The sequence below is a fragment of the Pollachius pollachius genome (genome assembly GCF_949987615.1).
Source record: "Pollachius pollachius genome assembly, chromosome: 15".
NCBI classification, from domain to species: domain Eukaryota; kingdom Metazoa; phylum Chordata; class Actinopteri; order Gadiformes; family Gadidae; genus Pollachius; species Pollachius pollachius.
In genome coordinates, this window is record NC_136948.1 from 15,031,642 (window position 1) to 15,059,447 (window position 27,806).

General features: G+C 48.5%; 1 protein-coding gene across 1 annotated transcript in view; it reads right to left on the minus strand.

The window, feature by feature from the left end:
* Positions 1-27,806, minus strand: part of ralgapa2 (Ral GTPase activating protein catalytic subunit alpha 2) — a gene marked incomplete at its 3' end in the record, with an annotated part of 91,659 nt that overhangs the window by 44,995 nt on the left and 18,858 nt on the right. The window contains 22 exon segments of the mRNA XM_079752285.1: positions 4,311-4,466; positions 4,967-5,065; positions 5,344-5,537; positions 7,583-7,783; positions 8,896-9,075; positions 9,271-9,364; positions 9,856-9,944; positions 10,685-10,807; positions 13,750-13,932; positions 14,653-14,890; positions 15,740-15,851; positions 16,652-16,800; positions 17,281-17,415; positions 18,310-18,492; positions 18,939-19,175; positions 19,177-19,230; positions 19,571-19,779; positions 20,282-20,420; positions 20,589-20,704; positions 21,431-21,611; positions 21,762-21,805; positions 23,306-23,363. Coding sequence (XP_079608411.1) covers positions 4,311-4,466; positions 4,967-5,065; positions 5,344-5,537; positions 7,583-7,783; positions 8,896-9,075; positions 9,271-9,364; positions 9,856-9,944; positions 10,685-10,807; positions 13,750-13,932; positions 14,653-14,890; positions 15,740-15,851; positions 16,652-16,800; positions 17,281-17,415; positions 18,310-18,492; positions 18,939-19,175; positions 19,177-19,230; positions 19,571-19,779; positions 20,282-20,420; positions 20,589-20,704; positions 21,431-21,611; positions 21,762-21,805; positions 23,306-23,363 — 3,174 coding nt within the window.

Below are 27,806 nucleotides of genomic sequence, written 5' to 3' on the forward strand. Positions count from 1 at the left end.
AGCATTTTCGAGGAAGCCGACGACGGAGAGTACAAAGTGTTTCCAATTGCCTACGAAAGTGGCAAGGGACCCTGTCTGTAAGGTGCGTGAGTAGGAGGGTTGTGTGTGTTTGTCTGTGTTCGTAAAAGTGGGAATTTGGGCCCCGCCATGTGGTCTTGTGTTGGCAGTAGGAATAGTCACCTCCTTAACAAAAGGTGCATTAACGCGCCACTGAAAGGGTCGCCCCTGACCTTTTCACATACACATACACACACCCTGGGGGTCCCAAGGTTCACTCTGAACCATAAAGTGTACACATGTCCCCGGGCCCCTCAACGGTGGCCCTCACATTGTGGCACACCGGGCTCAATTCCTGGTTCCCTTGGGGATTACGGACCTTTTATCAGAGAAGGTTTGGGGGTTTCCGCGGTGCACCTGTACAGTTATGCGAGGAGACGTTTAATCATCAACCCAGGAGTGGAAGTCCACGGAAGGGGTTGGGCGATTTCTCTAACTGTTGTACACAATTACCACGGTGTCCATGTCAATACTGTCTCAAAACAAGCATCTACTCGTTTCATTTTTTCACACTTGTTCGAATTTCTCCAACTGCCATTGATCAGGGGTCTGGCCTACCATCTGCTGCTGACAGGCTAGAGAAGTTGATCTGACATCATCAGTGAGCTTTGCTTGAGCATGAGGCCCGAGCAAATGATAGTGACAGTGCTCAAATGGCAGTAGGTGCTATCCTCATGAGGGAGCTAGTTTAAAAACAAAGGATGCACCTAAAATGCGTTTTTACATTTTTTGTCAGAAATAAAAGGCATACTGACTAATGACCTTCAGCATACATTAATTTGTTGACTTTAAATTTGGGGTAGGCAATTTACTTTGGAAGCATTTTTGACATTTCTGGAGGATTTTTCTTGTTTATGACTCCGATCAATAAATCAAATGCCCTGGTTCAATGATCTGCCATCTGTGGCTGTCGCAGGCCCAAATTAAATGATTACCTAGCTTACCTGTCTGTCTACCTACCCACCCGCACACTTTATTAAGAGGGTAAGAAGCAGGTAAGAAGCAGGGAAGAAGTGTGAATGAGTTAGGTAAAATCAGCAAAAAATATATTGGCAAACTTGCAGAATATCGAGAAAAACAGGAAATATGATGTTGTTGCTGCCCGAGCTGGCTGGCAACGTGGCTCCATCTCTCGGTGAAACAGCTTGTTATAACGCCGTTTGAAGCAACCAATAGACGGATAAAATGCTGATTTCATAATTCCTTTCGCCTTCTTGGCCTTGCCTAGCCTTCTTACACAAAGTTATGAATAGCGAGCTTATCAAGGTCATAATGTGTCGCGAGTAAACCAGGCTCCAAGTAGCCTTATCCTGGATTTGTTAATGGGTTTATTATGCATGAACCAAGAACGGAGGAAAATAACGATTTGAAGACGATTGTTACCACCCTGTGGCAGAAGAGAGCAAAGCAGCTCATAACAAATAGGAAACAGAGGTTTTGAGATGTACTCTCACTTAATTATACAGGTAGCTTTTTTTGACAGTAAACCACAATGTTTCGAGGAGAGGTTTTAATGGTTTTAAAAAAAGGATAGTGCCAAAACCAAGTCCATGCTGAACCGCACCAATTCTAAGCTTAATGGCAAGGAGGAGGAGGTGGACAAAGGTGCTGCTGTTCCCACCGGTTTAATAATGTACTCCATTGGAAAAGGGGGTATGTTTAGCGTGGAGCCAGGAGAGCAGCTTTTTGAGACATGTATTTAACCACTCTGGGTTTAACCAAGGGTATCCACTTGGCAAAATGTAATCACTGCAATCTGACTGCAATCAAAGAGTCGAAAATGGTTTCTTTCTTAAGGAAAGGTAGCAGTTTATTTCTCCTTCTTCACACACACACACACACACACACACACACACAACGATTTTTCAGGCGATGTTTGGAAATTCCTCGAACGCAAAAGGAAGGCAGTATCAAGTTTATACAAAGCAGTATCTGATTGCTGGCATGTTGCTTATTTGCAGATATGGCATTAGGTTTATATACACCCGCGTCTTTGACGCTACATTCATGGGCAAATAAACATGCCTCCGCCTATAGAACTGCAAAAGGCTCGAGGTATTGTGTAAATTGCTGTTTTCCTTCCATTGTTGTTTCAAAATCGAGTCGGGGTTGGTTGATGGTGGCCCACATACTGGGTTGCTGGCAAGCGACAAGGCTAGTCAGTCCCATTAGATAGGTTACTGCCATTGTGCTGCGGCCTAGCAGAGCTCGCGGTGGCCAGAGGCGCGGGCGGACAGCCGGGTCAACAGCCCTGACCTTGGCACTCTGTCGGTTTGCAGCCCCTCCAGAGTGACTGCTGTCTACCCTGTGAGCGTGCTCACGTGTGCCTGCGGGGGGGGGCGGGGGCGGGAGTCCCTCCATTGTGGCCGGCGGTGCGCATCGCAAGAGGGTAACCTTAGTAACGACGGACGGACGGAGGGATGAAAAAAAAAAGATAGAAATGAAAAACTAAACGCGATACGGCAGTTCCGTCTGTACAGTAGCAAAAAGGATGAATGAAACATGTAAAAGAGTTATTCATGGTGCTATTATTGTTATTATCTTATTAAGCATCTTCCAATCATCCAATCATCCAATTCAAGCTTAAGGTGGGCGTCGTTCCCTACCGGCCGGCTGCTAAAGAGGAAAATAGAGGAGGAGGGGAAAGTGGTGGGATGGAGTAGAAAGAGAGAGTCTGATGGACTGGAAAATGGACGTGTTTTGGGAGTGTGTGCATGTGTGTGTGGCAGGAAAGAAGAAAGAGGAGGAGGGAGGGAGGAAGAAGAGGGGGGGGGGGGGCAGAGAGGGTGGGGTGGAGGGGGAGGGTGGGGAGGGGGGGGGGTGAGTAAGAGGCACTTTCTTATGTTAAGCAGGCGTGCGGCTGTCCTCCATTGTGCTGCGTGAGGACCCTTTTCTCCGGCCAATTTGAGCACGCTTCGGTGGCCAGCCCTGCCCTGGGCCCCCCCTATGCATTATCCAGAGCCACAACAAAAGCTGGAGAATGCTGCCTTGTCCCTCAGTGTGTGTGGGTGTGTGTGTGTGTGTGTGTGTGTGTGTGTGTGTGTGTGTGTGTGTGTGTGTGTGTGTGTGTGTGTGTGTGTGTGTGTGTGCGCCCCTCCCCAACCCCCCACGACCCACACAATCATTGCTCCACTCTATACTGCGTTCCCCAACCCTCCTGCTCAGCCGCCCACCACCCCAAAAAATAATACCTACCCGCCTCCACTCCTTCACACACACACACACACACACACACACACACACACACACACACACACACACACACACACACACACACACACACACACACACACAAAGGGCCACTCAGGGGCCCCTGGCCCAACGTGTCCGCCTGACGGAGCGCGACAGACATCAATCCTTAATTAATCACGTATACGCGGCGGGGGCTCCAAACATTATTTAACGACACGGAAAACATTCTAATAAGCTTGTCGCGCCGCCAAGACGCAATGGAAACCCGGGCCGCGAGGGGTGACCGCGCAAACACACGCACACACACACACGCAAACACACGCACACACACACACGCAAGCACACGCACACACACACACACACACACACACACACACAGATACGCAGATCCAAAACAAAGGAATTTAATCACAGACACCCTTCCGCATCCCCCCAGACCCCCCCACCCCACGCTTTTATCCCCATCACCCTTTGTTTTGGTGGGCTCCTTTGCCTCCCGCCAGGCCCTGGGCTGGTAGGGATGGAGCCGGGCCAGGTTTAAACAGAGACCCAGGGTGTGGCTTCAGCCCGGGAGGGAAGGAGAGGAACCGCCGTGGGGCCAAGACAACAAAAAACGGGACTGCTCGCCAGTCAGTCAGTCAGTCACGGCGAGTGTACAGCATTAACCAACTGACGGGGAAACCCCTGTGACCCACCCCCCCCCCCCCGACTCTTCCCGTTGTCCGCATCTGTCCTCAAGATGACCCCGACTAGGTGGTGAACGGAGGGAAGATATAACAGGGTGGGGCAGTGGGGTTGGGGTTCAGGTTCAGCTGACCCCAGCAGTGGGAAGGGGGAAGTGGCCAGGTATAGTGGCAGCATCTCTCTATAGCGGCCGAGATGAAATCAGGCATTTCTACTATGCTGCAGAACTATCTAAAAACGGGGGCTGAATGCCTTGCATGTCAGGTAGCTTGGGCTGTTGCGCCATCTACTGCCGGTGATGAGGAACACAAACAAAGAACGGAATAAAAATACAATAGCAGAAAGTCTGAAAATCTGGCGACCCCTGCTGGCCGTACCTGGTCGTCGCTGGTAAAGCCCCGGTGCATCACGTGGTAGAGGTGAACCAGGAAGTCGCTGTTGGGCAGGACGTCCTGGTGCTTGGTCATCATCTCACAGATGAGCTTGTAGGCCTGGAGCTTGCCTGCTTTGTACTCTGCTGGCAACGTTGTGGCCTGCCAAGGACAGACACACACACACACACACACACACACACACACACACACACACACACACACACACACACACACAGAGACAGCGATAGAGAGACAGACAGAGAGAGAGAGAATCACAGACAGAGGCACAGAGAGAGAGATACTAGCATGAGCATCTAGGGGTGATCCATGCTTTGTGTATGTGTCTTCAATCGTCTTTTTCCCTATCCTGCTGCAGGGAAGGAACTGAACACAAATGAAAAGGATGTTAAGTTTTATGGTATCTTCCACAATAATAATAATAATGTTTCATTTGCCATCAATTACACAGACTTCGGCGTAATTAACCTTATATTACGACAGCTAAGAGAAACACAAGGTAAAATATAAATGTGAAGTTTTTGCAAATGCCACCGCCACAGTTTCTTCAATTTATTCACCACTAATAGCAATTCGAATGAAATCCATTCCTGCACATTTTACTGCTGGGTGTGTGTCTGGGGTGAAGGAGGTGTGGTTACCCTGAAGAGCCAGGAGGCCAGCATCCTCAGTGGGGGAATGAAAGGCGGCCGGGGGGGCGAGGACTGGTTGTCCACGCTGATGCCCAGGTTGTCCCTGATCTGGGGGAGACACATGTGTGTCAGCTACAGCCCATCAATACACTACAACACTGTGCACTTTGACCCACGGCATGGAGACAAACGTTTATGCAGCGACTCAAAGGGCCATTCAGATTCACAATTTCGGCTTTGGTCCGTTGGACGTAATCGTCATCATCCACCCATTTGACACCCTATGCGAACGACCGCGCACAACCCAAATGTGCAACTGCCCGGACAGTACACAGGGCAGATGCTCTGTGTTTACAAAATTTAAAGATAAGTAATTGATAAGTTACCTTATCCAGCTTGTGCCAGATCTCGTAGAGGTAGCAGAAGACCTTGGCGTGGATCTTGGGACAGCGGATGTTGTTCACGTCGCCCATGATACCCAGAATCCTTCGCCAGAGCACAAAGGCCGAGTCGGCGTGCCAACCGGTCAGGCTGCCGCCGGCGATGATGCTGACGTCATCCGCAAGGCACTCGCTGCTGTCTGCACGGCCCCAGCACAGGAACACAGTGCGAACAGGAAGTTAGGAGGAACTGATTACTGAGGAGGCCTATGGCAATGCGAAGAATATTAATGCCCTGAGCAGGAGTTTGAAAATGCTACATTAATTTCAATCAAGTGGTGCACATCACTGCTTAGGTAAAGCTAAATTTGGTGACTGTGATAGCATGTTTGTGATTGGTGCCATTGGGTGTCTCTTTCCATAAAACTTATAGGTAGATGAACCGATTATAAGCTACTAACCCAACAGCCCCATTGTTTAGACAGGTTACTCTGAGCATGTATTTATCAGGGGATAATGTAATAATCCAAAAGAAACCGCAATGAACTCAGTCTCGTTTCTTCTTGGATTGTTCTTGAGGTTGAGGCCTCAAGTGTGTGATGTATTGAAATAAAATAAAATACAACTAAATTAAACAACCTGTTGCACAATTGCATCCAAGCAACGTGTCAACACTTCGATAGGATCAGAGTGGGATGGGAGGGTGGGACACAGCTAAGTCATCCATGTTTCTCATAGCTTTATGGAAACTGGTTCAGGTGACATGTAACACATGTAACATAAAGATGAACACAGGATGACAAAACAGGTACGAGGTAAACAGCCGACAGCGCCACCGAGTGGACAGTAGCAGGATGAGCATGATTAGATCTACAATTTTATGAGGAACTAATATTTTGTAGATTTATATTTGTAGGATTTTTTCAGGTTGTGATTGTAAAGGTAGATGGACATATGTTAAGCGTATAAATTGTATAAAGTATACCTGTTTACATGTATTAAGTGTATAAATCATTTGGGTTACAAGTAGAGTGACCCGGTGTCTAGATATTATGTAAAGTAGACTTATTCATGCGGTGTCTTATCTATCTATGTAAATATATAGCAGTAGTCCCCATCATGAGGTATATATAGACTATGTATAGTAGACTGGACTCAGGGCGTGGTCCAGACCATGAGGTGTATATAGACTATGTATAGTAGACTGGACTCAGGGCGTGGTCCAGACCATGAGGTATATATAGACTATGTAAAGTAGACTGGACTCAGGGTGTGAACCCCATCATGAGGTGTATATAGACTTTGTATAGTAGACTGGACTCAGGGCGTGGTCCAGACCATGAGGTATATATGAAGGGCGTATTCACACCTGCCTTGTTTGGTTTGAACCAAACCCAAAAAAATCGCTGGTGCAGACCTTTTGGGCTGGTGTGAATACAAACCATCAAACTCTGGTGTGGACCAAACAGCCGGTCCGAGACCCAGCCGGAGAGGTGGTCTCGGTTCACTTCCAGACGAACCCTTCTGCGGTTCGCTTGAAAGCGACCGCACCTCGGTCCGATCCAGTTCTAAACAGCATGCGACGCTTTGGACACAACAGGCACCCACTCAGCCGTGCGCATTATGGGAATTATTGTCTGATTAACCATAACGCCGAGATTAGCAGCACATTGTCGGGACCGTCGGGTGAAAATGAATCGTGGCTCAACATGGAGCAAAGAGGAGACAGAACGTCGATTGGATATTTGGGTCCGATATCCAAAAGACATTCCGCCTCCTCTTCTTTGAAACATGACTCATTTTCTCTGTTGGTCCGACAAATGCACGTAAAAAGTACGCTGGAAAACACACCAAAAAATGCCGATGCATTTCACACATTCAGCACCAGGATGAGGGAGAAGGGGTTTGACCTGTCCGCAGATCAATGTATAACACGCTGGATGATTGTTTACTTTCACCAGCGGTTTCCCCCCCCTTTTTTTTATTCAACGCTTTACCCCACCCCAGACCTTTTTGTCAAATGATTGAACGATCTTTGCACGCATGTGGGTTTGTTGTCAAATTCTTGGACCGTTGCGAAAATCGCAATGTCAAAAAGAACCGCACCAAACCAAAAAATAAACATTGTATTTTGGTCCGGACCAAAGCGAGCGAACTAAAGGTCTTTCCTGGTGTGAATACGCCCATAGACTCAGGGCGTGGTCCAGATCATGAGGTATATATAGACCATATAAAGTAGACTGACTCAGAGAGTTCTCCAGGTGGCAGTACTGCGAACACTCGGTATGCACAAGCAGGGCCGGCGAGGACGGAGGGTTGGGGTGCTGGTTCCGGTGCTGATGATGGTGGTGGTGGTGGTGGAGGTTGGGATGATGATAGTTGTGAGTGAGATAAAGGTTGTGCTGGGAGAGGGGCGCAGGGCGAGCGAGGAGGGGACAATCAGAACCTAAAACAAACAACAACAACAACAAATGGGCTGGGTGAGAGGGGAGGGGAGAGGGTTGGGAGTACAAGGAGACAGAGGGAGCGTGAGGGGTTCAGAAATGATTAGTGTTGGATTTGACCCAGACAATACACTGTGTACAAGGGAGGTGTGGAACATCTAATCCGTCAAGGGGGGTTGGGCGAGAGAGAGGGGGAGGGGGGTATGGTGGAGGGGAGGGGCTTGGGTAGAGAGATCAGCTCTTCCTTGGTTTTACACAATGAGTCGAGATGCAAAATCATGACCATCACAGCAAAGTAAACCTCCCAATTAAGGGTGTGTGTGTGTGTGTGTGTGTGTGAGTGTGTGTGTGTGCTCAAGCAGTTAACACCTGCCAGGTGATCGTATGGCTAATCCAGACTGACCGAGGGCTTGACCCCCGGTCAAGGCTACAGGTGAAGAGAGAGCAGGCTTTGCGACACTCCCATGCAGCTCGAGTTCCACCTCCATGAGGACATTAACAGGGCCCACAGTTAAAGCTAATCTGCGGAAAGGTCAGGTTGTGTGTGGGGGTCCGAAGTCCTATGGCCAGTGGGGCAGGACATCCACACCGGTAATTAATTCGGGCAATTCAATCCGTGCCGGCCTAGGAGCTTTTTTGCAAGCGATTGCCTTTTAAAAACAGCCCAAGTGATTTGTTCAGCGGCCTGATTGGATATTTATTATTTAAAAAGGGAATGGTGGAGGGGAAATGAATGGTGGAGGGATAATGTAGCATTTCTCATCACAATTCCCTCTAATTGCCTTTTTCACTGCATATTTTTAGCCTGAGCTTGACTTTGGCCCTCGGCCAAGAGCTTCCACTAAAAGCCATTTAATGAACTTTTCTAGGTTCTGCCTCAGAACTAATCCCAGGGCTATAATATTTTTACTGCTAATAACGAGGTGGAAATAAGAGTCTAGATGAACCCTGAAGGAGAACCCAAATTAGTTAGGGCAAGCCACCGTTTTGATAAAGCCTTTAATACATTTATTAAGGAACATTGAAAAAATACTAATAAAAGAACAACTGTCTCAAGGCCTAGGGTCCCACAAAGACCCCCCCCCCCCGGCGCCGATCCCTCGATCCCCGTTACCTGCCAGGGCCTCCTGGCTGAGCAGCAGGTTCCTCTGGTTCTGGGGGTCCGCGGTGACGTCCATGTGGGCCGACTGGGTGGACTGGTTGTCGGCCTCCTCCTCGTAGGCCTGCCACGTCTGCCAGGCGGCCTCGGCGTCTGTGGGGCAGCCGTTGGACGTGTCGCTGCTGATGCTCTCGCCTGGGTGGGCAGGGGAGACAAACCCGATGGGCACGGAGGAGGGCCGCAGGGGGGGGCCAGAGAGGGCCGCCGCTTTGTAGCGTAACAGCGGGAGGGATTAACAGGACGCCACGCTGTCGGAATACTTGAAATACTGTGAACTAGTGTAATGATCATGGGCAGGAATAAATATAGTATGGTAGTGTGGCGTCTGACTTTTCTCTCCGAGCTTGGGCCGCATGTGATTGGTCTGTCTGTCTTCGGAAGTGCTGTCGAGCTCCACTGGACTGCTGCTTCGCCGGATCAGGATCTAGACCGTGGCACAGTAGATACAACAGGCAGGATGGAGAGTCATCAGGTGAGACTACACATCTGTACCTGGACTGGCCAGTGTTAATGTCTCTAAAGTCACACACACATTCACACGTCCCTGCCTTTAAACGGTTCCATATCGCTAGAAATCCAACATGAATACTACTGTCAAAAAGAGACATTTAGCTCATTGAGCAATTGAGAAATGCAAAAATAATATACTGACAGCATCGCATCACCAATCAAGTAGTATATTATTATCTAATAACGGGTCACACTGTCGTGCTTACAGATTCAGTCGGAAAGGGCCAAGAAAATAGCCAGGAGGGTTTCCTTTTACTTTATCAACACATCGTACTAACTCAATTAGGCTCTCTCACTCTGTACTAAATGATTTGATTCATCAGATTGACATTCGTGTGTGACTTGAGGGGACCATTGGAGTGGTCCATTGTAAACCGCTGGCCTCGCCAGAACTATTGGTCTCACCACAGGAGGCTCGCTGCTCTCTCTCCTGCTGCACTCTGACGTCCTGCTGTCAGAGCCAATGGAGGTTGGGGAGGGCTCCCTCTTCTGGCCTGGAGGAGGAACAGAGGCCGTTGAGTCAGAAGGATATATCATTCACTGTTTAGTTTATATAGAACACATAAAGCTTGCAATGCAGAGTGACCAAACACCAGTATTTTGAAAAGGGTATGCAGAGTGACCTGTAGAGGAAAGTAGAGTGACCAAACACCAATATCAAAACAAAAGGACAGCCATTAACTCTTAGCAATGCAATAGGGAATGGGGATTTGACGTCACACCGTGTTGTAACGCTATGGTGAACACGCCATGTGTGCTAATGTGAACAGGAACATAGGAAAGTAGGAACATGACAGTGACCAACAGAGTCACTGCCTCTGTTGGTCACTGTTATGTTCCTGCAATAGAAGAGGCTGCTGTTTCAGGACCACGTCCTTTTTAATAGATTTAACTTTCAGTCAAAGCGCTTATAGTTTTAAAAGTCCCTACAGTTGTAAAGGTTTATTACACCCATAAACCAGTCAAACCGCAGCCTCCTCTGTTTCAGGAACAAAGCTACTACTGCTCACAAGATGGCGCCCTACGTGACGTCACCTCACATCCCCTAATGCTGTTTGGGATGGGGTCACAGCAACTTTCACAAGGGTATGTCAGTATATCTGAGAATTTGGTTAGCAATTTGGTGTTAGTGTCAGCATACTTTGACGATCTGTTAAGCCATTTGTTTTTGGGAGTGGCTCTGACACTGTAGCACGGTTACTCCTCTGAGTGACCCTAAACGCGCCTCCCTTACCGGGGAAGGTGTCGGCCAGCTGCTGGGTGATGTCAGAGGTGCTGCTGCTACGAGGTAGGGGGCTGTCGCCGCCTCCCATCTCCTCCTCTAACCCGCACTCCGACAGCTGGCCCTCCTCCACGTCTGATTGGACGAGAGCAACGCACAGACACAGACAGACACAGACAGACACACACACAGATGTTCACATGTTCAACGTTGTTGAGGGGTTCTTTGTTGGAGTGTGTAAAACGATGGGAAATTATTACGTAAAAATGAATTATGAATTATGAATGGGAACATGCAGAGGTGATGGAAATACATGTCATGTAACCTAGGAGAACACATTTAAGGAATGCATGCTCAACTCCCAATTCGTTCAAAATTTGATTTATGATTCCATTATGGTGTCTGCACTCAGTGCTACGTTAAAAAAAGAGATGATTAAAAAAGCAAGAAAAAGAATAAAAGAAGAAAATCAGGCAGCAGAAGCCAGACTTGAGGGGAGACCATCAGTCAGACAGACAGATAGACAGACAGACAGACAGACAGCTCCCAGAAGACACCTTACCTGAGAGTCTGTGAGGAGAAGCAGAGTTACCAGAGGAGATACCGGGCAAGAGCGAGCTCACAGAGTGGAGCAGCATAGGAACACTCTTAGCAGTGGGCAAAGCCTCGTAAAGATGGACACAGTTGCTGATGGACTGGCTTCTCTTAGCTTCCAGCAGGGACGGGGCGACAAGAGGAGGAGGAGGAGAGCAGAGGAACGTGGAGGAAAGGAAGAGGAAATAAGGAAAGGGAGAAGGAGAGGAAAGGAGGAGAGAAGATGAATAATCAAGCATAGAAGGATTCAGTGACAGACTTGCACATTATATCGGGAAAAGGTGCTTTTATAAATACATCACGATTACACCCGTTTTTCCCTCGGTTCTAAATTACAGTGAGGGCAGCGGAGTGGGGCGTGATCACCAACGTCAGAGTGGATTCACCGAAACAGGAAATTATCATCCAAGCAGTGTCTATCAAGACAATAAAAGCGTCATGTGGAACCGTACACTCGTTTTAATTTGTCACTTGAGGGCTCTTCACTTCCACAAAGCAATGCGTCAAAGACAGATTTGGGGCAACATTACATTTATTTATTGGTTTATTTATTTAAACATTGTTTTTTTAAAAATTAAAACGGAACCAACCGTGTTCAGGAAGCATAATTAATATCTAGCGTTGCTTTTGTTTTCCGAGACTAGTTTAGTTAGTTCTCTAAGGCTTAGAACAAAAGACGGCAGAAGCTGCGCTTGCCTCGCCACAGAACTGCTGAATTTAAGTGGTGGTATAATAATAAAATAAACCTGGCCATTGTGCAGGTAACACATTCAAAAAGGTATTAGCATTCCCACACCATTCAGTGGCGTTACCTCCGTGGCAAGAGATCCTCGCTGCGATAGCACCACACGCGTGGGTTCAAGTGGCTGTGCCCGGGCGAGGCATAATGTGCGCACGTGCCTGAATATCTTGTGTTCTTGGCCCCGGCGTCTCAAAATGTCAAAATACATTTGCATATTTAAGAACGACCAAGTTTTGACGGTGGTCCGTGCCTCGGCGCCGCCATTGTGTCTGGATGGCACTTCAGGCCTAATCTCAAAGTGAGCAATGAAAGCAAAAGGTTTCCATTCTGTGCCTTAGCGCCACTTTAATTACTGCCTTTCACTGAAGGGCCAGATAACATTGCCTCCGCCGCCTACCGCCACTAGTGCCCGCGTATGCATATTAATGAGCATTAATTATACTCTTAATGAAACTATCCCCCCCCAAAAAAAAGAAAACGCAGTGCAATTGATGTGCAGCTCTTCTCTCGAGGGCAGAGCGCCAGGCCGTTTGAAGATCAATGTGGGAGAAATTCAATTAGGCGGGAGAGAAAGAGATGGAATATGAGGCGGTCGCGGCGTTTCATGTCTGAAACGCCGTTCCTCGCACGCAAGACGCCCGCGCACAGATAGATTGGATAAGCAGCAGAGACAAAAACATACACAAAAACCAGCACGCGTATACGTAAGCAAACACTCGACAGGCCCGCCCGCCCGCCCACGCACCTGGGTTAATTTGTTTGGGATTGAAAGAAAAGAAGAACCTACTCCAAGCTGACTGAGCGCTTGGTTGGGCTGGGGGAACAGCAAGTGAAGCACAGGAAGTAAAGCAGAGGGAAAGCTTCACTTCAACACCAAATATACCACAACAACAGCGCTGTTCTCCATCACGCCTCACGTTACAGCGTACGGTCGACTCCGACCGTTTACACAAGTCAGTGTAAGAAAATCTTCCTCTGGGCCTGTGTTTACTCTGCAACACTGCTGCTCGCTTCCACATACATAATCAGCCTGCCACCTCCCGATCAGATAAGAGGCATTTCCCTGAAACCCTGCTCCCCCATGACAATGGGCGTCTAAAGCCACGCTCTGACATGTCCCAGATGGAGTGGGCGCGCCTGCGTTGGGTGCCTGCCTTTGAGCTGACAGCGAAACATGTTGACATTGTCCAGTGACATGTGAAGGGAACAATGTGGGCCATCTGCTGGCCCTCTTTGTCCCCGCCGTGGGCTCTTTCAATGGCACCTGGGCTTGCGTACACATGACCTGTCTGGAGCCCTTTCATATGCAGTCAATACGAGTGTCTGCCGAGGCCGCTGGGGTGGGTGGGCGGGTGGCTGGGGGATCCCGTACGCTTACAGATTAGGCTTATCACTTCACATGTTTGGGTCTGTGGAGCTGCGGTCTGAACACCTGGCAGATTGGCTGAATGTACAGATAAGTATAGTAAAGATAAGACCTTCCTTAGTCCGGAACATGTGTCAAATCTTCTACTGTCGGGCACTACCGCCACCTTGGGGTAGTGTGCGCCATTGGGGGCAAGTGTGTAGCACTTTTGGGGATAGTGTGCGAACCGTGGGGGTAGTGTGCATCACCATGGGGGCAGTGTGCCGCACCTTGGGGGGGGGGTCATGTCCAGCACATAGGGGGCAGTGTTCATCCTTTGGCAGCGACAGCAGCCACAATGTTTGCCATGCTCTGTGTGTGTCGAGGAGCTCTCACCGGAAGCCTTCTGCCGCACGTTGTTGCGGGCCTTCTCCACGCCGGGGGCTCCAGACGTGGTGGCCGAGCGGATCCTCATGGGCTCCTGGCCCGCGTTGGCCCCCTGGTCACCCTGGTTCCTCCAGCTCAGGGAGAAGGAGCGCGCCACCGCCGCCGCCGCCTTCTGGGAGTCCGGGATCACCCCTGGGTGACGACACGGTACACAGCAGAGGAATGCGTCAGTCTTGGGCAGAGAAGAAATAAGGATTCACTGTAGCCAGATGGATTTAAACAATGGAGTATTCCCGGGGGGCGGCGTGTGGCTCAGGAGGTACAGCGTGTTGGCTGGTGGTCACCGGAGGGTTGCTAGGGGATCGCACGGCTCCTCCTAGCTGGGTGTCGAGGTGTCCTCGAGCAAGAAACCTTACCCTAGCTGATCTGGACGAGATGGCCGTCGCCGCCGTCGGTGTGTGAATGTGTGCATGAACGGGTGAATGTTAGGCAAATATAAAGCACTTTGAGGAACCACTGGTTAGAGGAGCGCCACATAAATGCAGTCCTTTAGTTCCTTTCACACAGAACGAATGTGTTTATGCAGAGCTTGTAGCCTGGATTCAAATGGAGATAGAGAAGGAGGATGTATTTATGCATGTCAATAATATAACCAAGTGATAACCAAACTGGATGAATGCTCTGGATGAGTGAGCTCAAAGACACCAGTAAACACTGTGGCTGAATGGTGTTGAATAACAGGACAGCACCTGACTAAAGTCTGCTAATCCAAGTTCTCTGTTTGTAGTTGCACTCCGCTGCCGGTCAATGCTGAGCGGCAGTGGAGGGTAAATAAAAAAATAAAACTGGATGCAGGGTAAATAAACCACCCGTACTGTGCTGTACTGTGACATCCCCTTCACCTCCCCTCACCTCGCCCTCTCTGCCTCTTCTCCTTCTGCTCGCTCAGCTTGTCCAGCGGCAGGTCGGCCATGTCCAGGCCGTAGACGGACCGAGCCAGCACGGTCGTCAGGGAGTCCATGATGCCCGCCCACTCGGCCACCAGCTCGTCCCAGGCCGTGAGGGACGACAGCACCGCCAGCAGCTCGTCCCACAGCTCCCGCGAGATGAACACGCACAGGTTGGCCCGCACCCACGCCACGATGATGGTCTGGAGAGCGGCGGGGAGGGGGAGGCGTTGAGTGGAAGGAAGGCCGCGGTACACATTTTAGCTCCTCTTAATTGTTTTTTTGAATGTTGTTTTTTTGACTCTTACAATTCACATACAAATCCACTTTGTGATTGTTATCTAATAGGAATTTTAGTGTAGTAGAATATTTTTCCCCATCACTAAAAATGGTTGCATTGAATTCAAAGAAGATTCTTTATTGAATCCATTGAGCCACTTATTTGTCACATACGGTAAACATACGGTAAAACAAACGGTAAAAATCTCCAGTGTCAGAAAGTGCAAGGGTCATTGTATTTTCTTTTTCAGCTGTCATCTATAATCTCTGCGCGGGTATTACCGTATTTACAGTTATTATAGCTGTATAATAGCTGGATATTGAGTGCAGAACCCAAAGCAGTTAGGAGTGGTCTGGCTTTGGAAAATGTAACCTAAATAAATCATTGCCTGTCAATAAGTAATAAGAGAGATCTACTGCTCTGCACGTACATCGGCATGTAACACCGGGTAATGAATCTAAATGAAACAGGATATTTAAATGAAGGGAACAGAGAATATATTAGCATTGTGATTCAATTAAGTAGCTACATGAATTATAAGAGCATCATCCTCTTGGACTGTAAACACTCAATATATAGGTGTACTCAACACACTGCAATCTGCCTATTTCTTTCTAGCGAGGAATTTGTGCATGCTGGGAACTGGTGGGCTTCTGTTCAAGCAGAGTTTTTTCCTCCATCAACCACAACCCTATCATCCATATAACACAGATACGCCATACACTATAAAGCAGTGTGTTTCTCAGAGAGGGAGCAGACGGCGCGGACTGACCCTGAACAGTATGGCTGCTAAGCTCTCTGCGAAGGCGTCCTTCCGGTGGTCTTCCTGCGGCCTCTTCATCACCGCCTCCGTAATCCTCAGCAGCACCTGCAGCATCTGCTCCCTGTGGAACACACACGCATACATTCACGTACACACACACACACACACACACACACACAGCAGAAACAAGCATAATTCAATTACTTCTTCATTACGCAAGACATGCAGGCATCCATACCGGGAAATCCGATTGCTTCGTTACCACATGAGACAACACAAGAAGAGAGAGTCATGCAAGATGTGGAGGGGGAAAAGTATGTCTATATTTGAAAGATTGTGATACTCAAACACACACTTTGTCCACCACCCCCCACCCCCATTGTGTGTAAAAATACATAATGACATCCCCCGCCCCCAAACTTTCAATCTTCCACTTATATCTCTTGAATAACATCTTGCATGTCTCAAAGTTCAAGATGCAGTCATTCCACAAAGAAGTTAGTTAATAGTATAATATCCTGTCTAAGGGCTTTAGATCTCTCCAACTCTAATCCAATCATTCCTTAAAGGAGAACCAAACCCCCTGATCCTTCCATTAAAACATGCTTTCAGGTTTTTAACCTTCGGGGCAGAGCTGTAAGCTCCACTTTAATTCAGTTTCAATATGCTGCGGAGAGGTATGTCCCATCAGCTCTTTAATCAGCAGGTTACTGGGCAACCCTTTCTGCCAATCAGTGGTAACGCATGCAATAGCAGGTGTTTAACCTGTAGAGGGCGCCCTCTACAATGACGCCAATGTACAAGTGGGGCTGGGGTTCCATTCTCCTTTGGCAACACAAAAAGGAGGGAGGAGTCACAAAGGATCAGATCCAGCCTGCAGAACCGTTTTGAGTGTGTGCTGGTGAGAGGGCGAGTGCTGACCAGGTCTGTGTGTTCATGGTATGCTCCATGATCATGTGGCGGTAGATGCTGAGCACGCCCTTGCACACCTCCACCTGGTTGTCCAGCAGCTTGGCCACGTCCTGGCAGGGCTCCAGGAGGAACACGTTGGACGAATTGGTCAGAAACACCTGGGGGACGCACACACACACGCACACACACACACACACACACACACACACACACACACACACACACACAGACAAACAAGGAGATCAGGGTTATGAACGACTGAAAAATGTCAAAGAGGACGAACACAGTCTTGGATATTAAAGAACATTGTGCACGCACACGTGTCAAACCTCACAGGCATACTGGATTAGATCAGATAACTGTATTGTCCAGGACCTTATTGTCCATCATCATTTATACCAAATTATCATTTGAATGGGGCTCCTAATAAAATACAATACATACAGTTTACAGCAACCAGTGAAGAAAGAAGAAATGACAAGGAAGAAGAGCTGAAGTGCAATCCGTAGAAAATCAATTTTGTGCAGGATTCTAATGGCAGCGGGGATTAAAGGAGTTCTGGTGCGTTATTTGACCAATGCAACCCCTGTGTATACGCATTGGGTTCAACCCTGTGTGGGAGAGGGGCTGGGGCAGACCTGCAGGGTGGACTGGACGCCAGCCTTGATGTCATGGTTCTGCTGCTCCGTCATGGAGCCCCGGCTGATGGCGCTGCTGAAGGAGTAGGTTCTCCCCCAGCTGGACGTACGCTTGTGACCAGGGACTTCTGCCACCTGCCCGGGTTAAGACAAGCATCCATCCGTCAGGGCTTACACACACATCACGCTGTGAGTGTAGGGATTCAGCCAATCCATTTCATTAGTCCTTTTTTCTGAGCTCTACCGTAGAGGTGAAAGGCTGGGTATTCAATTTCTGAATTGTCAGGCTGTATCTGCTTCAGGGCGTTGGATGACAATCACAGGAGTAGACGAGGTGGAAGAGAATCTAACGAGCATTGCATAAGCTGAGCAATGTGAGAAAGGTCAAATCCTTGTTACAATGAGGATGTTTTGTCTTTTGTGATTTGTGTTTTGTTAATGATACAAAGATAAGGTTTTACGATGTTAATGTGCCCATAAATAATTAGTTGCATAGTGACAAATATGACGTAAATATTTAAAGTCTGATTCATACGATGAGTAACCCTTAGGGGCAGCATGAGCTGACCGATGGTGATATGTTTTTTGTGAGTAAAACACATATGTCAGCAAAGGAATACTGGGAAATGAATTGCAATTTAAGCTGTGCGCTCTCCTTGTACACAGCCAGAGGCACAACACTAGACAACATTACACGCTGTGCTTTTAATGCAATTACAGTCTAACATGCCATACTACGACATAATCACAATATCGCCTTAGCTGCAATGCCACTCGTTTATTCGTGTGCATTTAAATGCTCTCTGCATATTTAGACTCCAAATACACTCATGGTAATATTAGTGGGGGTGTCCTTTACAGGCGCTAGCGTACCGTAAGGTTCATTTGCATACCATATGTTCACTGAGTGTAAAGTAGCGTCAGCATATTTCCACGGCCATATTTCTTGCATCCACCTACGCCCTCTTTAACATGTCATCGGCGGTGGACGCGTGTGTTTCAAGTGTGCGCGTGTGTCCGTGTTCTGACCTGTGGACAGGCGATGGGGGTCTCTCTGACGGGGGGCGGCTGGGCGACGGCGTCCACCTCGTCCTCCTGGCTGCTCTTGTCCGGCTCCGTCATGAAGCTGGGCTTCTCCTGCAGGATCCACTTCCTGTACACCTTGATCACCTTCCGGGTGGCCGACGCCTCGCACGACGGCAGCAGGAACGCCTGCAGCCGGAGACGACGACGCCATCGTTACGTTTAATGTCGACGTTGTGCAGGTGAGATTGCAATAGGTGATAACATGGCTGTTTCTCATTTAAAGCCTTCTCCTTCTAAAAGGGAGCTCTGCTAACATTTTCGCACAAGTATGCGAGTTTTGCAGGGATTGAATACTTCCAAAAGAACAGGTTTTTCTCCTGAACCCCCACTAGAGGGCGACACTGCCCAATTTAAAGCCAGGCAATATATTTCATTAAAATAGAACATCAAGATAATATTTGAATAATAATAATAATAATAATAATAATAATAATAATAATAATAATAATAATAATAATAATAAGAATAACAACAATAAACAACTAAATACATTCAATGCATATCCTTACTTTTCTATGCATTTTGATTCTATATTATAAGCGATATTCTGGATCTTCGGTTGGAACCCCTACCTGGTGGAAGACCTCGTTGACAAAGTTGACGTTGTCGCGGGTGGAGAGCAGGATGGCGTGCACCATCTCGTACACGTAGCGCTGCTCCTCATCGATGCTGCACAGGCTGGAGTCGCTGGCCCGCCGGTCCGACAGCGTGCTGCTGTTGGAGTGGCTCTTCTCCGGCTCCCCCGCCGGGCCGTTGGTCTCCCCCTCTCCCCCGCCCCCCCCCTCCTCCTCCACCGGCCCCGGCCCCCTTCTCCTTGTCCCTCTCCCGCTCCTTCTCCTGGCTGCTGCTGCCTGCAGTCACAGTCTGGGAGCAGAGGACCAGCGTGTTTAGAGGACAGCCCAGCAGGCTGTCCTCTAAACACGCTGGTCCTCTGGGTTATGTTCACACTGATGCGCCACGCGGCATAAGATCCATTCTGCTACCTGAGGACCGGATGGTACGGCAAAAACAATTATGTATATGATACAATTAATATAATAATGACAATAATAACTTATGCTATAACTTTCACCCGACAACATTGCGTGGAAAATGACTCAAAACGTTGGATATGAGGATCAGGTAGAGCGAAAAAAAAACGTTGTGTGCCGTTCGTTAGGTCGACGCATGGCCATGGATTCACAGTCTACGTTTTGCCGCTTACCTGGATGAGTTTGGGGATGACCTCGGTGCCGTTCTTGGCGCTGGGCACGGCGGCCGCGGAGCTGACGTACTTCTTCTCCAGGAAGAAGGTGACCAGCCAGGTGATGAAGGCCACGCGGGGCGCCAGGTACTGGTCCCGGGTGCAGAAGGTGCTCTCGTTGTTCCGCGTCACCGGCACGTACAGGGGCTTTGGTCTGTGGTGGGGGAGGTCTGCAGAGAGAGGGGGGAGAGGGAGAGGGAGAGGGAAAACGAAGGGAAATGGAGAAAGAAAAGAAAGGACAGAAGGAAGTTTTAATTGAATTGTACCACAACAATAGATCACAGGAAAAGCAAATTACCTTTATTCATATCAAGGCAGATCTGGAGGACAAATATAATTGTTTATTTATGAGCTAGAAATCAGCTGCTAATGCAGCTCACAACATACAATATACCGTCAAACATAACCATTATTTATTATTGAATGTCCCGGATTAGAGTGATTACTAATTCATGTTCTTAATAAATGTTCAGACTGGATGTCTTTACATGACAGCTGTGACTCTTTTATATCACTTTGCTTGACAGTACTCCCCAGAGGTCATCAAGTTCAACAATATTTACACACGAGAAAACAAAGTGATTTTCTTGTCTCCAAACCATACTGCATGCAAATGTACAATCCAGCAACACGGCTCATTGAAAACGCCCTGCAGCCCCGGCTGAGGCTTACCCAGTAGTGGCTTGTAGAGGTTGGTGAGTTTGGTGAAGGAGGGGAAGAGGTGTGGAAGGTAGTACTTCCTGAACAGGCTGAAGAGGAACCTGAAGCCTGTGTCTTGGGTGTCTTTGTTCTTCCATTCCAAGCTGGAAGCCTGGAAGAGAGGCGCCACCGCAAACATCAAGACAACGTCGCTCTCGATGGAAAGATCATTTTTTACAGCTACATCTGACGATCGCTGATACCTTGAGGAACAATGTGCAAGAGGGAAGACATATTGAGTTTGTGCTGTTTGAGGCTTGATGTTGCCATGTGGCTTCACCTGCGTCACCATGAACTTGAGGAGGGTCTGCAGGACGTGGCAAGTCTGGTCGTCGGCCACCTTCTCCCCAGCCAGGGCGGGGACCAACGGGGTGATCTCTTCAGGGACCACCTTGGCTGCTCTCTCACACACACACACACACACACACACACACACACACACACACACACACACACACACACACACACACACACACACACACACACACACACACACACACACACACACACCCCGTTTATTATTTCGGTCGCACTTTCCTTGACTTAAAGACATGATGAGACTGATATGTTTACGTATGAGCCAGGACGCGGCGACAGACGCCGGTATTTGTGTCTGTGACATCCACAATGTTATCGACGTCCACGACAACACTAAAAGCATAGAGGCTTTTTAAATCATTGACTGTTTTACGCAGACCTCAAAAAATAGAAAGAATCAATAGATGTGATGACCAAGCCCACAGAAGGACTCATCGTTGTTATCTGTCAGCTATAGCTGTCCCAAGACCGTCCCACTCAAAATAGACGCTGCAGCCTTTGAGTCCGGGAAGAAAACATAATTCAAGCTCCAACGCACTTGGATAAATAATATCCTAGACGATAAGCGACAATACAGATTGTTATATATATCTATATAGATATAGATGTCCCCACCTTCTAGCTCTTTGCATAGGGGTCCAAAATGTACATGTTATTACCTGCCAGAGTGATCAAGTCTACTGGTCAAGCATCTGTTTACCTCCGTATCCGAGTTATGTGTTCTAATGTTTGAATGTGTTTTATTTGGACCCCCTAGCCGGATAAGGGGTGGGGGGCATGCTATAGAGAGGGCCCCTGTCTGACCGTCGGGGGGGCTGGAGAAGGGGTTGTAGATGATGGTGTCCAGGGTGCAGGGCCCCCGGGTGGAGGGCACGGCGGGGAACCCGGGCACCAGGCAGGCGAACACCAGCAACTGCTCTTCGGCACAGTTGTCCCTCAGGGCCTGCAGCCACAGCAGGAAGAGACGGATCCCCTCGCCACGGATCTGGACAGAGAGGCGGGGGGGGGGGGGAGGTATGACTGTCTGTTGCCAACGGACACACTAGTCACCTGTGAGTGTGCACAAGTGCGTCATTTGGACTGGACAACAACGACAAAAGAGGGAAGTTGGAAGTGAATAGGGTCGGGGATTTACCTTGAATGAGTTTCCAGTGTGCAAAAGCTTTTTCAGAATAGAACCTTGTTGGAAACAAACAGAGCAACACGGTGAATAAATACGTTGGGCTTTGTAGTGTTTTGTTGTCGAAGGCGTTGCAAATGGATGACTCAATATAACGCAGGAATAACAGAAGCTACAATTGTTGAAAATGTTGGGTTTATTTTACCACCATGCACAACACATCAACAGGGAAGGGAGTAATTGTGCAACAGTGTGTGCGTGTGTGTGTTAGAGAGAGGGAGTATGTGTGTGCCGCTTGTTTTCCTGATAGAAATCAATTGGACAAATGTATGACGCTAATCGGCCTCCGCTGCAATCAAATAAGACATGTGCTTGATTATTGCCAAATGATGTGTGCTGTGTGCCTGCCTGTGTGCATGTGTGTGTGGATGTGTGCATGTGTAGATGTGTGCGTGTGTGTACGTGTATCTTTGTGTGTGTGTGTGTGTGTGTGTGTGTGTGTGTGTGTGTGTGTGTGTGTGTGTGTGTGTGTGTGTGTGTGTGTGTGTGTGTGTGTGTGTGTGTGTGTGTGTGTGTGTGTGTGTGAGAGAGTAAAGGTGGATGTAGTTGGAGGAACCGGTCCCCGACTCATCAGGATAAATCAATGCTGTTCTCCGCGTTGTTCAGAACAAAGACTGCAAAACAAATTGCTTTGCTAGTCCGGGGCTCAGGGAGAACAGTTTGGAAGAGATGGGCAGGTGGGCGCGGACCAAAGTTCCCTGGGCGCTAAGTGCCTCGGGGCCCTGGCGTTTCGGCGCCTTCCAAGTGGCACATTGGAGAGGAAGAGTTGATTTTTTCGGACACTTAAAACTCGAGCAAGCCTCGTCTTAGTCTAGTATTAAGCGGTGTCTCAACGGTGTCTCTCTCTCTCTCTCTCTCTCTCTAAACCCGACTGCCGGTGTCGGAAATTGTTGGGTGTGGGGGGAGGGGGGTTGCTCTTGAGGAAGTAAAAGAGTGAAGAGGGAACTTGGGAGCCGGCGTTTCCCCTTCTGGAGAAGCGGGGGGGAACAGGTGAAAGAGGTGTCGGCGTATTCGTGGCTTTCTCTTTTTTTTTGGAGGAGGTGGTAAGCCTCTATATCTGCAGTAGCGAGCCCGGGGTGAGGATCAGTCGATAGCATCCACCAAAACAAGGACCATTTAGCTGCAAAATGTCTGTCAAACAGAGCCGTTATAATTGAGGTTATCACTTTTGCGAAGGGTCTTTCCTGCCGGCGTGGCGCTGCAACTGTGCCGGCATAATTCGATTACTTATTTGCATTTCAAATTAAGTGTTCATTTGCATTTTTCATCTACATCCCACTCCAAGACTAATTATTTTTTGTAAGAATGGCTTAGGCTTGGCTGTTTTGTTTGCTTGGTTGCTTTTCTTTCATATTATAACAAGAGGTTATGCTTACACAAGGAAAGTAGCAACGGGTTTTATCTTAATGTACAGCTGTGTGGCAACAACACTGCTCAGCCAACTCTCATAACCAGGCTCATTTATTAGTACACTCTGGGAACCTTCTCATCATACATACCTATACTGTGGAACTGCCATCGGCTGTAGATTTTCTCTGGTAGAAGTTGCAGGATTTTCTGTCGAAAGGAAAAAAGAAAAGTTGGAAAAAGGAAGCGTGTAACGTTAAAAAAACCAACATTTACTACTGAAGTGTAGCATATAAATCATGTTTCCCTTTGCTCCAATAAAGCTCTGTTGACTCGGACAGCAAACCTAACTCTAGCCTTTGTTCCCATTCCAACTGTAGACACAACACTGCTAGGGAAATCCTGCGGGAGCGCCTAGGAGGGGAATCGATAGATCATCACTCTAAGATCAGCCCTAATGGAGAAACAATTGGCGAGCAGACGACAACCTGCAAAGCATAGACTGGCCTGGCATCAGCGCAGAGGGGACATCGGTGACAAATGTCATCGTGTGGCCAAACTAATGCTCCCCAACTCAATTAGAGCGGCCCCGGGGCCTCTCAGCGGCCTGCAGGGAATGAGTTCCTCTGGGGAGATGAGAGAGGGATGAAGGAGGAAGGGGATAAGGGCGGGAGAAGGACGGACGGCGCAGGTGTAATGCTATGCTCTGTGTGTGTGTGTGCGTGTCAACACAGTGGCGATGCGGAGTGGTTGTCGCTGTGCCCTAGTGTGGGCGGTTAATGGTTGATTTCCTCCTTCCTCGTCCTCTTCTTTGTTCAGAGCGGTCGATGCCCCATTTGGCACGCCATTCGGCGACGCCGTAATCGCCGACCTAATGAGACTTTGTGATTGCAAAGGCGAGAGGTCAAGCCTTGTCCCTCGCTGCTCCAGGTCGCCGTGGTGTCTGTCAACTGCGCTGATTAAAACCACCCCAGCCGGAGACCCCTTTCGGCTGTTAGCCGCCTAACAACCACTGAGGTTTAGCTCGCTGAGAGGGGAGAGAGAGGAGAGAGAGGAGAGAGCGAAAATCACGGGCTGGAGGTTGAGATGATTGCTGGACAGCTTGAAGGAATGAGATCTCGCCACCGAAGGCGTTTGAGAGCTTGGGAGGGGAAGCGAGAAGAGGGAGAGATAGAGAGAGAGAGAGAAGGGATGGCGGTGCATGTCCTCAGAGCTGTGTGAGGGTGCAGCGGTTGACCAAATGTTGTGACCTTCAGGCTTGAATTCCCTTTCAGTCATTCAATTCCCTTTTAACGGCTGTCCCTTGATCGTTGTCATAATACATCAAGCCTAAATTACTATAACTATTAAAATGATTTCATTGTCATCATCAGTTTTGTTTGAATGGGGAAATGACATTCACACTGCTATGATCCAGTGTGAATGTCATCATGTTTGGACTACAACCTGAAGCTCCGGTTTGTCAACAACCAGCTCTCTCTCCCCGGCCTTCCTCCACTCCGTCCATAGAGTGCAAACCCCTGTCGCTCTCAACAGCCTCGGGGAACGAGAAAGACGTACCACTGGGGAGGTGGAGGGGACGGGAGGACAAGGGATGGCTGGAGGACGGGTGGGGGGAGTCTCCTCTGTGATCCAGAGGACGTGATAACACGCGTGTGCAGGCGTGCTGCTGCACCTCGATATTGATCCCTGCCTGGGATTATCTCACCTCCGCTTACAGCCTGCATCGTGGACCCTCTCTCCCTCTCTCTCTCCGTCTCTATTCTTGGAAACGCAGATCCACTATCCTTGGTGGGAACACACCAGGGGAGCCTGCCTAAGCCTTATCCCTGTATGTCTGCCTGTGTGTGTGTCTGAATGTGTACATATACGTGTGTGCGTGTCTGCTGTGTGTATGTATATGTAAACCTGCATGTGTGTGTGTGTGTGTGTGATTACACACACAATGACATATTCTGTCGCTCTCCTCACACAGCCAAGGGTTGGGGAGGGCCGTGAATGAGCAGGGGAAGCTGGCTCAGCGAGGCCCCCCGTGGGGAAGCAACGGCCACTGCGACAAAGGGGGAATTTACCGGCTGACGTGAGTCCAATGTGTGTGTGTGTGTGTGTGTGTGTGTGTGTGTGTGTGTGTGTGTGTGTGTGTGTGTGTGTGTGTGTGTGTGTGTGTGTGTGTGTGTGTGTGTGTGTGTGTGTGTGTTGTGCAGGCGGGCTGGAGGCTGTGCTCTAATCTGGAGCAGTACTCCCAGCATAGAGATGGAGGCATTACTGTGGCGCGCTCACAGGCCTCGCCACATTTACATGATCCGCGCTTAGATTTCAGGCCGCACCGCCTGGACATGCCGTAGAATACGCTCCTCTCCGGAGGGGGTCCGCAAGAGGGCTTTTTTCCCCCCCCAACTGCAGCTGGTGGTGCGCAGTCCAGGCGCTTTGGGAAAACTTAGAGCCAGCGTGGTGTGTTGGAGTATGAGGTAGAGCGATGGGGATGAGCTCTGTGTGTACAGGCCGATGAGGCAAAGCTGGGAGTCTTAGACCATATTAAGATCTGAAACACAGGGTAATGATAGTCTACGACAACCTTTGGCATTTGTTGTATTGCATGTACAGGAGGTTGAGATGTGTAGAAAGGCGTAACATGGAATGCTTACAACTGTGTATGTTCAATACCGTAAACCATGTCTTGGATTCAATTAAAATGTAAGTGACATGAAAATCAGCACATTGCCAGGCGTGCACTTGTAGTTTTCCAAGTACATCTAAGCCTATCAAGTGAGCTGAAAGGAAGACAAGTGACTGAACACTATATTGTTGGTAAAAAAAATAACTATCTGTGTTACATAAGGGCACTGCGAGGGAAAACTGGGTGCTGTTATTTGCATATTAACCAAATTACTCTGCTAGCCTGGATGTGGCAAACAATCTCAAAAGGCACGGCAGCGCAGATCCCTTATTCCCTCAAAATTCAAAGCTTAGATTAGAGTTATAGTTCTAACATCAATAAAAAAAAACTCCTTACAGGCTTTAGCAATAACTAGAACCAACCTTAACCGTGCCTTGATTAAGTTAATAAAGTAATGTTTACTTTTCCTTTGGGCCCAGCAGGTGGCAGCAGAGTGCAACGTAACCCGGTTGCTCGTCATTACAACAATAGTGGCAAGAGCCAAGGAGCACGAATGCAGCACTAGGGTGAGGAGGCAGGAGCAGCCTTAGACAATGACCGGTTTAAGACAAGGGAAAGGCACTGCAATGACTTTAAATCATTGGCAAAGCATTAGGTTTTATATAAATGCAATCAAAGTATGAGACCGTTTTCTTAGCGTCTATAAATATAAAATTTTAAATATAGCTTGAAGTCAATCTCCAGATCTGTCAGAAATAAAAATACCTCAAACAAGACTAATGGTTGTTTGCTCTTTCTGCTTGAAATATGAAGGCTTTATGTTTCCATTAGGAGGACGTCTTCCGTCACTCTCACCAGGAAGTGCGCTCCATGGGAAGGTGAGGGAGGGGTCCAGGTGGGAGGTGTCGGGGGCCAGTAGCCAAGGGAGAGGCCAAACAAAGAGCCAGAGACGAGATAGCTGATGGCTGGCCATGATACAGGTTGGCGTTCAATTATTCATGACCTACTTGGTTCATTTGCATAGGGGTGCTGCCGTTTAAAACAAACACCTATCACAGCCAATCGCGTGGCTACCACGGAGGGTCCTGGCTCGGGCACGGTTTGCACAATAATGTGGGCAGAGTTATCTCTCACCGTCATCATTAGTGTTTATCTGGCTTCACCCCCTCCCAGAGTGTTCCCCAGGACACTGGCCTCCTCCTCCTAAAGAGCAGACCCTCGGGGTGGAGGGGAGGGTACCTTCCACAAACTGTCCTGTGTGTTGGGGATAACAGAGTCGTTCGGATGCACAATGGTTTCATTGTTTAGAGGTTGTAAAAGGCTGACATCGGGTTCAAAGAAACAACACCAACAACATGGCGTTTTCGAGTGTTACAGATGTCTGATGGCGGAGAACTTATTGAAAGAGATGTTTGTTTTGTCAAAAGACTGGTTCGGACCTCCTTGACAAAGTGTGGAACGGTCTGAAGCTCCCTCACTCAATGCCTCACTGTAGTTTCTTCCAGCCTATATTGCTGTTGGCTAGAGAAATGATGCTCGGTACAAAATAACCAATTCAAAAGGTTCTGCTCGTTATCAGTCCACATGACTTATCATCATCAGGAAACATTGCCAGGATTCGGGTGGATAAAAATATACCCCAGATTGCTAGGCTTGATGACTTAGTGACCTGGAATTCAAAACACTGAGTCAGGAATGATAAACGGCGAAGGTTACAGTGAGGTCACATCCTGAAGCTAGACGCGGCTCTCTGGGGAAGCGAGCTGACGTGTACCAGTTCAGAAGAAGGTTGCTGGGTCACAGCGCTACGGACCTCTCTCCTCGTCTGTCCGTCAACATCTGTCCGGCGCTGGGAGCCAGGCACTCAAAAGAGATTAAAAGGATGCCTGTGTGAACGAGGGATGCCTCCGCTCGGACCAGGGCCCTGAGACAGCTCATTGAGGCGTTTGGCGTGGTTTTGGAAGAATAATGACAGCAATCCATACCAAGCAAGTTTTCCCACCCTCAGAATATAATCGGACAGTGTGCGAGATTCA